This window comes from Gossypium hirsutum, chromosome A07 (genome assembly GCF_007990345.1).
Source record: "Gossypium hirsutum isolate 1008001.06 chromosome A07, Gossypium_hirsutum_v2.1, whole genome shotgun sequence".
Taxonomy (NCBI): Eukaryota; Viridiplantae; Streptophyta; class Magnoliopsida; order Malvales; family Malvaceae; genus Gossypium; species Gossypium hirsutum.
Window position 1 is genome coordinate 93,525,915 of NC_053430.1, and position 12,102 is coordinate 93,538,016.

Here is a 12,102-nt window from a genome sequence, read left to right on the forward strand (position 1 = left end):
TGTACATCATCTGGTTTCTCTTCATCAATGGCAATGTCTAGACCCTGCTGAAAAAGGGCATCTAGAACCTCACTTTGCCACATACCAAAATGGCCCGTGCCATCAAAGATCTCCACGGCCAGTCTTGCATTTGCAATTGTCGGTCTTGTCCACATGGACGATGTTGAAGCTCCTACACCGACCGTTTTCTCCATAATCTTTCAATATACCTAAGGAAATCTTTTCTAATGTGGAAGATCAGTTCAAACTGCAACCACAGAGCATACTACGATTAACCTTCGGCTCTTGATACCACTTGTTGTTCCAATAGGGTCGGAAGCGTGTAAATTATTGTACTAAAAAATCACACAAAGTTCAATTCCCAGGGAAGAGAGGTGGATCACATGGATCTCTTAAATACCAAGTCTTTCCTTAGACAGAATATCCCTTCTATAGTAATTTAATAGCACAATTAAATACTACTATTATACCCTCAAATATTGAAAGAAAAATAGGATAAGAAAGAACACAAGAGATTTAACGAGGTTCGGTAAATTATACCTACGTCCTCGGGCACTAACACCAGATGATAACTTTACTATCTCCAAAGTATTACAAACAAATAGAATTCCTTAAGAATTCTCAAATGGGAGAAGAGAGAAAACTAAGAGAGAAAGATTGGTTGGGATGAATTGAAATGAGAAATGAGAAGGCCTATTTATAGTTGAGGTTCAAGGACCAAACAATAAATAGCCCATTATCTCAAGGACCAAAAAAAAATTATCCCATGCCACTTTTTCAAAGTTGTTAGTTGTCATTATTGATTGTCTCCCATTAATGTTAATGGCAACCATTATTAATTGTCTTCTATTAATGTTAACAATTCGTTCATTTGTTTCTTGTAGAAACTCGTATTTAGTTTGTAAGTTGATACCAAATTCTTTTTTACCCACAAAAAGGGTTAGTAATATAAATAAAAATGGACAGAGAAATATTCATTCTCAATGTTGATAGTGTTAGTCAACATTTCCAACAAATTTTCATATCATTTACATTTGCACCAAATTAGATTTTTATTCATTGAATCATTTTAAGCAAACTAAAAAAATTACTTCAAAGTAATGAACAAATGTTTTCATTTAAAAAGAAAAGAAAAAACAAAGTTACAATTACCGTCACTCATAATCCAAAGCTTTACATCAAAGCCTTTCAGTTAATTTGACCATGAAGGAATTAACAACGCCAGCATCCAATACAATCCATGAAGATTCGAAAAGCTCATGGAAGAATTCAGCTCCGGTTTCCTCGGCAGCATTCCTGAATGCAAGACCGAACACATTCCCTTGAAGTGCTCCAAGACGAGGCTTTCCGCAGACCCCAACAATCAACACCTTAGATGGCTCTTGCAACATGCAAGCACAAAGCAAAGGCTTCAACTTAGCTCCTTTCTCCTTCAAGGCATCCATTAGAAAGTAACAGAACTTGGTGAGGGCCTGGGGGTGACCCAACAGCTTTGTATCTACTGAATCTTCAAGCTTCACCCACCTAAACTTTCTCCCACTCCTGATGCACCCACTCTTTGTTATTGCAGCACTTCCTTGCCTAAGAATAGCCCTTTGTATCTTGATCGCCTGTTGCATTCCGGATTTCAGCTTATCAAGATTGCTTAGGGACAGCGCATCGTATGCCACCCCAAACTGCTTCAAAGCACACGAGCCATCTGATTGCACAAAAGATTCAAGCAGTGCAGTGACCCCATATACCATGTCTGCAGCTGAAACCCTCGACGTATAACCATGAAGACGCAAGAAACTTTTGTAGTAGAAATCATCAAGTCCATAATCAGGCAAAATTTGTTCGAATTGATCTTTCATCTTCTGTTTTACTTCATGATTCATGTACTGAAACTTCTGCTGGCAATCCACAAGTGCAAATCCCATCCTTGCAAGGAGAAGCTTAAGCTTTTTCATGCCATTATCACTCCAGGTCTTCAACTTTGGGGCAATGTACGAGGAACACAGCATTGAATCAAATAAATTCCACTCTCTTAACAGCATAAGTCTTGGTTCTTCTTCATAGGCAATTCTTGAGGAATCAGGTGCTCGAACCTTGGTACCGTCTTTAAGCATCACCGAAGTAACCGCATCCAGATTCCCTAAACTGTTAATATGCTGCTGAAGCTCCATAACCCCTGCTTCATACCTCTCATCTGTTAGCCTCTCATGAACAAACTGATCTGTAAGTGAAACACAAGCCAGCCACAGCAACTCATTTGTGTTTTTCCTCAAACAATGCGACAAATCATACATCAAACAACCTGATGGCTTCCCATGGAATGTTCCCATCCGATAATACTCCCTTTTCAGTTTCTTAAAACGCCTGGCCGGTGGCTCTTCTTCACCTTCTGAAGACAGTCTTCTTCTTTTCCTAGAACCATCCCTGGCTTTCCCTTCCACCTCTTCATCCTCATCATCATCATCATCCTCACTTTCACTATCTTCATCTTCTTCGCCATCCAACTCCGAATTATGCAAACAATAGCTAGCATTTGCCAACTCCATAACTTCAAAATCATATGCGAGATAAGCCAACCGCTCATCATCATTAGTATAAAGAACAACCACCTGATCATTCTGATCACTCAAATTATGCAAATGAATCGGCCTATGACTATCAACAACAAAAACCCTGGCAGCTGACCCTAACTTAAGATCCTCCTGTAGGTCACGGTGGCACCCCCAGTTTATCAAAAGCATAGTAACGGGCTCCTCAGATGAAGAGCTCAACTCAGAAGCAGCGTATTCTCTGATTTCTTGAAAAGAAGACACCGGATAACACGAGTACCGGACTGAATCAGATTCAAGAATGTGGAAAATGATTTTGAGAGCACATAGAGAGTCAACATCAGACGTTGACGGGAATATGAGTAAAGGCGAGAGAGACGATGCCCTAGCCGATTCCCTTAGCCTCGCGTAAAATGACTCCACTCTTTCCTCCCTCACCATTTTCTTTCGTTCCCCTCAATTTCGGTACTGAAATTGGATGAAAATATTGAAACTTTCTCTGGAAAGTAACTAAAACTGAGGCTTTGGTGGTGAAAAAAAAAAACCCTTAAGACACAGAAAGAAAATTCCCTCTCTTTTTTCACGTTATTTCGCTAGATTGCATCCTAAATCCAAGATCCAAAAGAAACAACTCGTAGTATAATTTGATACATATTAAGCTTAATTAAGTATCAAAATTTCATAAAATAGACGCAATTCCAAACAAACAATAAAATGAAAACCAACAATACAATTGGTAATCTAATACAAATAAACCTGAAATTAAATATTGCTTTTGAAGTACCTGGGATCGAAGAAGAAAAGGGAATGGTGAAATTTCTCAGCTTTTTTCTTCTCTTTTTTGCTTATTTTGAAATTCAGATCTGAGAGAGCAAAAGAAAAGAGAGTGAGAAACGGAAGGGGGAAGCGCTGTCTTTTTGCTTTAACTTGTGATGTTCATTTGGTTTTTGAATTTTGGTGGAACTTTTTCGTTAAAATTTTGAATTGTTTTTAGCGACCGCGAAATTTTGGCGCTCTTCAGTTTCACTGACGCCGTAGGAATTTTTTTTTTCTTTTCGATCTGTTTTTGTTTGGTTTTTAAAAAAAAAAATTCAAACGGTCAGGATTTGATTGCCTTCGCGTCCAACATGATTAGTTTAAAACAGCAAAATATAAAAAGGAAGTAACGTGATAGAGTTTCGATTGTCTATAACTAGTAACATGCTTTTTTATAAAAACATCTAAAAGTTTTAATTATTTACAAAAATGACTCATCTTAAAAATTATGTACGTAAATGACTCGTTGAATAATAAACTTCGGTGTTGCCATTGGTATTTATTGAAAAAAATAATATTTTTTAATAAGTGTCATCAATGTCAACGACACCACCAAAAAATTTAAAAAAGAAACACTAGTGTTGCCGTTGACATTGGCATCACCTGTTAAAAACATATTTTTAAGAAATACGAATATTTTAAACGAGTGGGTATATGTGTACTCATACTGGTGCCGCCAATATCAACAACGGTATCCAAAGAAATTATTTTTTTATTTTCACGAGCCAATCATTGACTAATTGTGACGAATGATACTGCCGATAACAATAATGACACTAAAATTTACTATTTAAAACGAATCATTTATTTATATAACTTTTAAAATAAGTGATTTGGTGAATTGTAGCTTTTTTTCTTGTTGACCAGTCAATAATTTCAAACTTCCAAGCAACTGTACTAGGAATGTACATAATTCATCATACATCAGGAAGGTCAAAAGCTTTGGAAATGGGATTCAAAGCTTAATTTTGCTAAATCTGCTTGAAATCTTTTGGGAGAGAAATTGGGATTTCGTAAGTTAGAAAAATATAAATATGTTTATTTTTGTACTTTTTTAGCTCCTGCAATATTGAATAATTGTATTAGATTTCAACTGAATTTAAAATTAAATTTATGAGAGATAAAACTTTTTCAATGTTCTCTTCTTCATTTATAAAACTCAAAACATTATTTAAGTGTATTTAGATCTCGATAAAAAAATATTTATATGATAAGCGGTAAGATCAAATTTAGATCTGATTAATATAATACTAAAATTATACATGCATAATTAAGTCTAACTCAAGAATATATTTCTTAAATTTTATTCAACCAGATCCAACTCAATAAATTAATGATTAAAATACTTTTATTTTATTATGTAAATTGTATTATATTGAAGATATTTTTTTATCGATTTATATCTTTTATATAAGAAAATTAAAAAAAAATTGTTTATTTTTTACATAATCTTCAACATTTATATCAATTTTACATAATCTTCAACATTTATATCTTTTATATCTTTTACATAATCTTCAACATTTATACTTTACCATAGGAGCCAGATCTTGTTTATTTTTTATATCAATTTTCTATAAAAATATATTTATTTAAATAATGGCAGAACCAAAAAAAAATTATAAAGAGAAATTGTATATTTTTATAAGACCTAAAATGCAATTTCACAATTTTAATAGCTTATATATTTACAATTCTTCAAAAGATTAAATTGAAATTTATCATTTTGGGAGAGGGCAATGTTTAATTTTTCCATTTACTGACATAAAATTATACAAAACTTAAAGGATTAAAAATTAAATTTCACATTTTAGAGGCACAGGTGCCCGTCAACCCCCTCCCGCCATCCCATTCATAACATGAATGTGATATATTATAATTATATTTAGTATATAAAAATTAAAATTTATATGACTTATACATTTAAAAAGCCTTAAAACCACAATCACTTATTTAAAATTCCATCTCATCAAAAAATACCAATTAATTAAATATAAAAAAAACTCTGCTGTTCTTTTTCCCTTCCCAACTCATAAATTAAAGAATAATGCACTTCAGCGCACTTCAACTCACGTCCTCTTATATTGACAACAATGTGCATATCAATTGAACTAAGACTCAATCGATTAATCATTAAATAGTTATAATGCATGCACAACATAGAATCTTAACAATCCTGACCAGACAAACGAGTTAAAAATCATCAACCATCATTAGCCAGACGGTTTTGAAAGCTCAACAATGGACACCATACATTTAGAATAGAAATAAAAGAATATGCGTCTGCTGTTGGTTTTTGTTTTTTTTTTTTTTTTCCTCTAACCAAAACATAATTGCGATGTGAAGTGGTATACAAAAAAAGATAATCTAAGAGAGAAAGGGGAAAGAGCAAAAACATAACAAAACATATTCAACAAACATAATACTATGTTTGTCATTACAAGATACACACACACATACATAACAATGATAATCCGCAACTGCAGTGAAATTACTCTGCTCTGAAGGCGCCTTCAATGTATTTACAGTGTTCCATGCGAACTGATAAGGAATCTGCGAATTCACAGATCTTATTTCCTCCAAAATGGGAAGCAACAGCCCTGGGGGAAATGAAGAAATACAGAATTAAACGTTTATATATATCTGATTTTCAGAAACGACAATTGAACTACTTGATGAGGTTCCCGAACAATGTACCTTTGCACTGTTGTTAGTGGGTTTCCGATTGCGGCCAGTGTTGTATGGAGATTGCTGACCAGGCATGCCTGGTACCCTGCCTCCATTGTTCCGCTCTTCTCGCACCTGATTAAAAATGTGAGTGTAGCCATCAGCGGATGACGGGTTATTCTCATCCCAGTCACCGAATTTTGGAACAGCAGCAGCTTTATCAGGCTGTCACACCAGAAACCAGATTATTAGCAACAAGCCTAAGTCACAAAGAGCGAGACAGACATAATGCATTATCAATTCCAAGGAACATGTAATCATGATCTAAGATAGCGAAGACTTTCATGAAGGAAGGGCCATGTAGTCTGCCAATCATGAAGACTTTCAAGTTGTTGATAAGCTATGCATATGACGGGAATAAGAAAGATGATTACACTTTCATCGCCTTTATTTGGCCTCAATTTGGATCTCCCAGGAGTACCATGGCTGCTATCATACGAAGTCTTTCCTTCCCACGCAGGTGATGCCATGCTACCCCTCCCTGTTCCCCGTGCAGGGTGGAGTGGTGATTTATCTATGCTGTTTTCAGATCCAATACTTGTTCTCGTGGAACGTTTCTGGGCTTCCCCGGAACTTACTCCACGACCATAACGAGAAGGTGTAGAGTCTCCAGAAGCTCTGCGGTTGACATTCTCGTGACGTGCTGGAGAGTCAGCATATTGTCTGAGGTCACCTTCTTCCCTGCTCCTTCCTCGTTCGTGTCCCCTTCTTGCAGGTCCATGTCCTATTGGTTCATCCGATTCTGATTTTGGTCGTGAAGCAGGGGGAGCTCTAGTCGGAGCTCCGTAATCTTGATGTAATTCCGGACTCTCTTGGGGATCGTTTGGGTTCACAATCTTTCCTCCATTGCGACCCTGACGTGCCTTATCGAAATAAGCTGTGTAAGGAACATTACCTTCACTCTCCCAATTGCCAAACTTGGGTACACGAGAACGTTGCTGCAATGGCAACAAAAGCTCGTTACAGATAAAACACAAACAAAATTCCCCTCCATCAACAATGAGGATTAAGTTTAGCAGATCAGAGATGGGGCAAAAACAAAATCTTTACACTTTATCACCTCCAAACGAATCAAACAAGGAAATAGTGAAGTAGTTCAATTGAAAAGGGAGGCTGGAAACAATATTATTATTGCTTCAAAGAAATCAAACAAAAATTTTTGCTTCAAAGAAATCAATCAAAAATTTTTCTTTACTGATGAATGTAATCAATTGTATTACAATTATTGGGTTTTCTTTTTTTTTTTAATTCAATCAATTTTCGAATCAAGCCGGCCATTCATGGAACCTTAGGTTGAACAGACATACAAGGTCAACCAATTCATCTTCCATGGGGGAATTCAATATAATTGAGGAAACCAAATGAGCACTAAAGAAAGCTAACATTCCAACATGAACTTATTAGGCATGAGAATTAAGTAATCTAATCATGATTCTTCATACGATTCCAAAAGAGTTTTAGTCACAAACAAATTATAGAAGATCGGAGGAGATCGAGAATACGAAAAGTGAACAGTAACATGGCTTAAACGTTAAAACCTCAGACTCCATAATTCTCGGCGTTCTTTTTGTCTTTGGCAAATTTTCTCAGGAAACAAACAGAAGCATAGCGAAAACTAAACCAAAGCAAAAACAACAAACGACAGAGAAAGAAAAGGAGATTAAAAGGAGAAAAAAGAAACTTACTGCCATTTATCTCTCGAGCAAACTTGAGAAAGAAAACCCAGAAATCCACAAAATAACCCAAAAAAGAAAAAAAAATCAGTTTCTTTTGGTAATCAAACGAATTACAAACAAAAACCCAAAAAAGTTCTACGACCAAAAGAACCTTTCAACACAAATTCAAAGACAAAAAGAGAGAGAAATAAGGGAGAGAGATGAAGAGAGCTTTAAAGAGAGAGAGAGGGGGGGAATATCAACCATTGACCGGCGCCACCGGTAATGTTTGACCATTCTTCCCCCTCTCTCTCTGTAAAAATCTATGCTTCCTCTCATTTTCAGATGTCTCTCTCAAAGTCTCTAAAAACCAAGTCGCCGTAGGTTCACTATCTTCCAATTTCGATTTCTATTTTTCTTTTAACAATACTATAATTATTTTTCACTCCTTCCACGCCAAATGTAACAAAGATTCCAAGATCACTGCTGTCATTCGAGACGGGAAGGGATAAATTTGGTGCTGCAGATAGTACTCCTTATGTAATGATTCTTTAAAGGGTTAATTCCATTAAAACACCATCCAACTATCGCATAAATTTTAAATTGATCCTTTAAAAGTTTTAATTAATTCTTCAAAGTATCACTATCCTATCAATAATATTCTTCCATAGTTCAAATGTATATTTAAAACTTGTTAAGATTTTTAATTTCTAAACGAATAATTAGGTTGACAGAAGAGCTTAATTTGTATGATATTTATATTTTATGGGCTGAATTAAAATATTTTAAAATTTGAAGACTAATATAAATTTTAAATCATAATTTAAAGACATATCATGCAAATAACTCTTATCCTAAATTTAATTATATTTATGTTATAAATTAATAAAAGAATTTTTTTCTCCTTCATACTAAGGCCCCCTTTGGATGCAATTGATCCCTGCATTCAGATTTCAAGCCAAAATTTACTCCAACTGAAAAGTGGCTCAGTTTAGCTTTCATTGGAGATGTGTTTAGATAACACTCTAGTTTCAAATTCTAAAGGAATTGGAGTCCTAAATTCTACTCGGAAAACTAAAACCCCATTGAAAGTAAAAAAATCCGCTTTACCCATTTCGTTTGCATTCATTTTTAATATTTATTTTAACATAAATTTTAATGATTATTATTTAAAATAAATATGATTTTTTTCTATATATAAATATCATTTAATAAATTTTAATGACTATTATTTAACATAAATATAATTTTGATATATATAATTAATATATAATTAATATATTTTTTATTAATCAATGTAAATAAAATTTAGTTATCTATTATATTTAAATACATATTTTAATCTAATATCCTTATAATGGTCATTTCATATTCTCACATCACCGCTATAGTTGTGTTTGAATCAAAACACACACCCCATCGTTGTTTCAAATTTCATTACTACAATATCAAATCTCATCATCACTGTTACTTTTAACTTCACTGGAAATAAACACGTCAACCATCCAAACTAAGCCTAAAAATGACAATAAAAAAGATAATTTTTTTACCCTAATCTCGTCCTAATTTTTATACATTCTGCTCCAACACCATCATGAACTCCATTTTATTTAAAATTTTCTCCCTCAATCTTTTCATTTAAAATTTTGAGTAAAACAGGAGAGGAGCAAATTATTCGTAATCCAAACTCCGAGGGGGTAAGTCGGAAAATTCCCCAAGGTATTAAAATTAACGCGAAGAAATTCAAATTAAGCCCAAACTGAGTCTTATATTTAACGCCGTTACAGTTAGTGGCGGCTGACTTGTTCATAATAACAGCTGGGAGTTCGCCTTTCCCTACGGTTAATAATAATGTTATTATTTTTTTTAAAAATTTCATTTGTCGGCTTATGTCCAGACATTCCAGATTCTCTATTTCTCTTCTAGGTATTTATACCTTTTCAAAATATTGCTTAATTTAGTTTTTTTTCCTTTTTTAAACTAAATTTTCAATTTAATCCTTGTTTAAGGCTTAAGCCTTCATTTTTTTATATATTTCTTAAAATAAGCACATGTCCACTTCTAGATTTTTATTTCATAATAATATTAGTATGGTTTCACCCACGCTTCGCGTTGGGTTAATTATTTATTTATTAATTAAATTATAGTGTAAAATTTTAAATATTATAAATTATTTTAAAATTTTGTACTCTTCGTATATTTGAAATTTAATCTCTATAATTTTGCTTTTAGAAATTTAGTCTCTTTACTTTTCGAGTTTAAAAAGTTAGATCCATTTGTTAACATTGTTAAAAAAGTTTTGCATTGGTGTGGTATTTTGAGAAGAAAACAAAAAACTTCGTTCCTATGTAGGAAAAGAATAACACTGTAACGAACTTGAATTTACTAAAGAATTTTAATGGTACTAACAATTTTTAAAATTTCATATCATCATTTTAATTAGAATAAAGTATTTAGACTAACTAATTGTAATACCCCTCACTCGACTCAATTGTCAAACCCGAGTTACGGGATGCTACAGCAAACATCAAAATATTCACACACAAATTATAACATTGAATTCAATTTAAATCATTAAATTAATTCAAATTCATGCATAATAGAAGTTATTAGTAATACAGGGACCAAATCAAGCATACAAATATAGTTCAATAGATTCGAACATGATTAAGGACCAATCTGAAAACTTTTAAACCTTTGGAACTAGGTATCACTACTTGACCATATGAACAATTTTAAAACAAACAGAATGTCATTTAGGAAAAAAAATTAGTCTCTCTACTTATCGAATTTAAAAAGTTAGGTCAATTTGTTAATATTGTTAAAAAAAATTTTGCGTCGGTGTGGCATTTTGAAAAGAATAAAAGACTTCGTACCCCACGTAGGAAAAAAAAAACAATGTAATGAACTTGAATTTAATAAAGAAATTTAACAGTACTAACAAATTTTAAATTTTCACATCATCGTTTTAATTAGAATAAAGTATTTAGACTAACTAATGACATTATAAAAGCTAATATTAAATATTAAATCTCAAATTTGAGCGAAATATAATGATTAAATTGAAATTTACCCATTCTTATAATCTAAAAAATAAAGGGATTGAAATTGAAATTTATTCTTATAATCTAATAAATAAAGGGATTGAAATTGAAATTTACTCATGATGTTAGAGCCTACCTTTTATATATAATTGTATAGATATCATAGATTAGATTTTAATGTGAACTTAAAAACAAAATTTTCTTTGCAATTGGAAGTTAATTTTTTTACAAATAAATATATTTTAAACTTTTTTTTTTATCTTGACAAACTTTCTTCAGCCATTTGAGGAGGTGAGAAGTTAGAAAAAAAATTTAGGGTTAAAATTAAATTGTAATTTTTATAATAGTGAAAATATAATTTTTATTATTTTAATAGTTTATATATTTATAATTTTTAAAAGATTAAATTAAAATTTTATTATTTTTAGAGGGTTAAAATATAAATTTATTTTTATTATTTTAAAATTATAAAAAATTAAAAGACTTAAATAGTCAGTCCCTAACTACCCCTGCATTTGAGAATAATGGAAGTTAAATTAATCAATGCGATTATTATATAAACTCTATTATTTGTAAAATTTCAGTTTCCTTAAAAAAAATAACGGGAAGAATTAAAATTAGTCTGGTTTCAGAAAATATCATTTTTTTTAAATTATGAAAATAAGTCGAATTTTTGAAAATTTATAGGAATGGGTTGGTTTTGGTAAAACCCTTCCAGCATTTTCAAAATTTCGGTTTATTTCCGTAATTTTTCTTTTAAATGACATGTTTTGGTATTTCGGTCTTAAAATTATTTTTTTACGCAAATTAATATTGTAATCCGCCTCGTCATAAAATTTTAATTAATCTATTTTATTTGTTATATAAATTTCCAAATTATATAAATTATTTTTTAAAAAATAATTTTAATTCATTATTTTTTTCAAACATATTATTTATACTAAATCTTATCACACCCATAATGTGAATAAACGAAAATATTTATATTAAAAGTATATTTATAAAAATATTTCAACAAATAATTATTAATGGAGTGACTATATGTTTTATATAAAATTGTTGCTTTTGTGTTCAGTTATTTGTTAATGTTTTTCAATTATTTTATTTTAGTGTTTTTACAGTTGGGCTCGTGTCTAGTTGGTTCGTGATCAACCATTTTATATATAGTATAGATAAAACTATACGGTAAAGTTTGTTTGGATTTTACTTTATGAAATATTTTCACTCAGAGAAATAATGTTGAATTAATCTTATGGATAAAATAAAAGATTAATCGCCCAACTATTCAATCTATTATATTTTGGCCATCAAACTATT

General features: G+C 31.9%; 2 protein-coding genes across 2 annotated transcripts; both read right to left on the minus strand.

Moving 5' to 3' along the window:
• Positions 1-1,098: 1,098 nt before the first annotated feature.
• LOC107925704 (cell division control protein 45 homolog) lies at positions 1,099-3,576 on the minus strand. Its single transcript, XM_041116682.1, has 2 exons — positions 3,328-3,576; positions 1,099-3,011 (listed from the first exon to the last, which is right to left on the minus strand). The coding sequence occupies exon 2, from the start codon at positions 2,982-2,984 to the stop codon at positions 1,179-1,181; it is 1,806 nt and encodes a 601-aa protein (XP_040972616.1). The 5' UTR covers positions 2,985-3,011; positions 3,328-3,576; the 3' UTR covers positions 1,099-1,178.
• A 1,976-nt stretch (positions 3,577-5,552) lies between these two features.
• Positions 5,553-8,251, minus strand: LOC107944972 (RPM1-interacting protein 4). Its single transcript, XM_016878785.2, has 4 exons — positions 7,772-8,251; positions 6,461-7,024; positions 6,057-6,251; positions 5,553-5,959 (listed from the first exon to the last, which is right to left on the minus strand). Exons 1-4 carry the CDS (start codon positions 7,775-7,777, stop codon positions 5,930-5,932), a joined length of 795 nt encoding a protein of 264 aa, XP_016734274.2. The 5' UTR covers positions 7,778-8,251; the 3' UTR covers positions 5,553-5,929.
• Between the last annotated feature and the right edge of the window lie 3,851 nt (positions 8,252-12,102).

Coding starts and splice junctions, on each gene's coding strand:
- LOC107925704 (XM_041116682.1), bottom strand. CDS start 2,984: ATGGTGAGGGAGGAAAGAGTGGAGTCATTTTACGCGAGGCTAAGGGAA.
- LOC107944972 (XM_016878785.2), bottom strand. Junction 6,252..6,460: donor CAAATAAAGGCGATGAAAGT/GTAATCATCTTT, acceptor CTGGTGTGACAG/CCTGATAAAGCTGCTGCTGT. Junction 5,960..6,056: donor CCACTAACAACAGTGCAAAG/GTACATTGTTCG, acceptor CATTTCCCCCAG/GGCTGTTGCTTCCCATTTTG.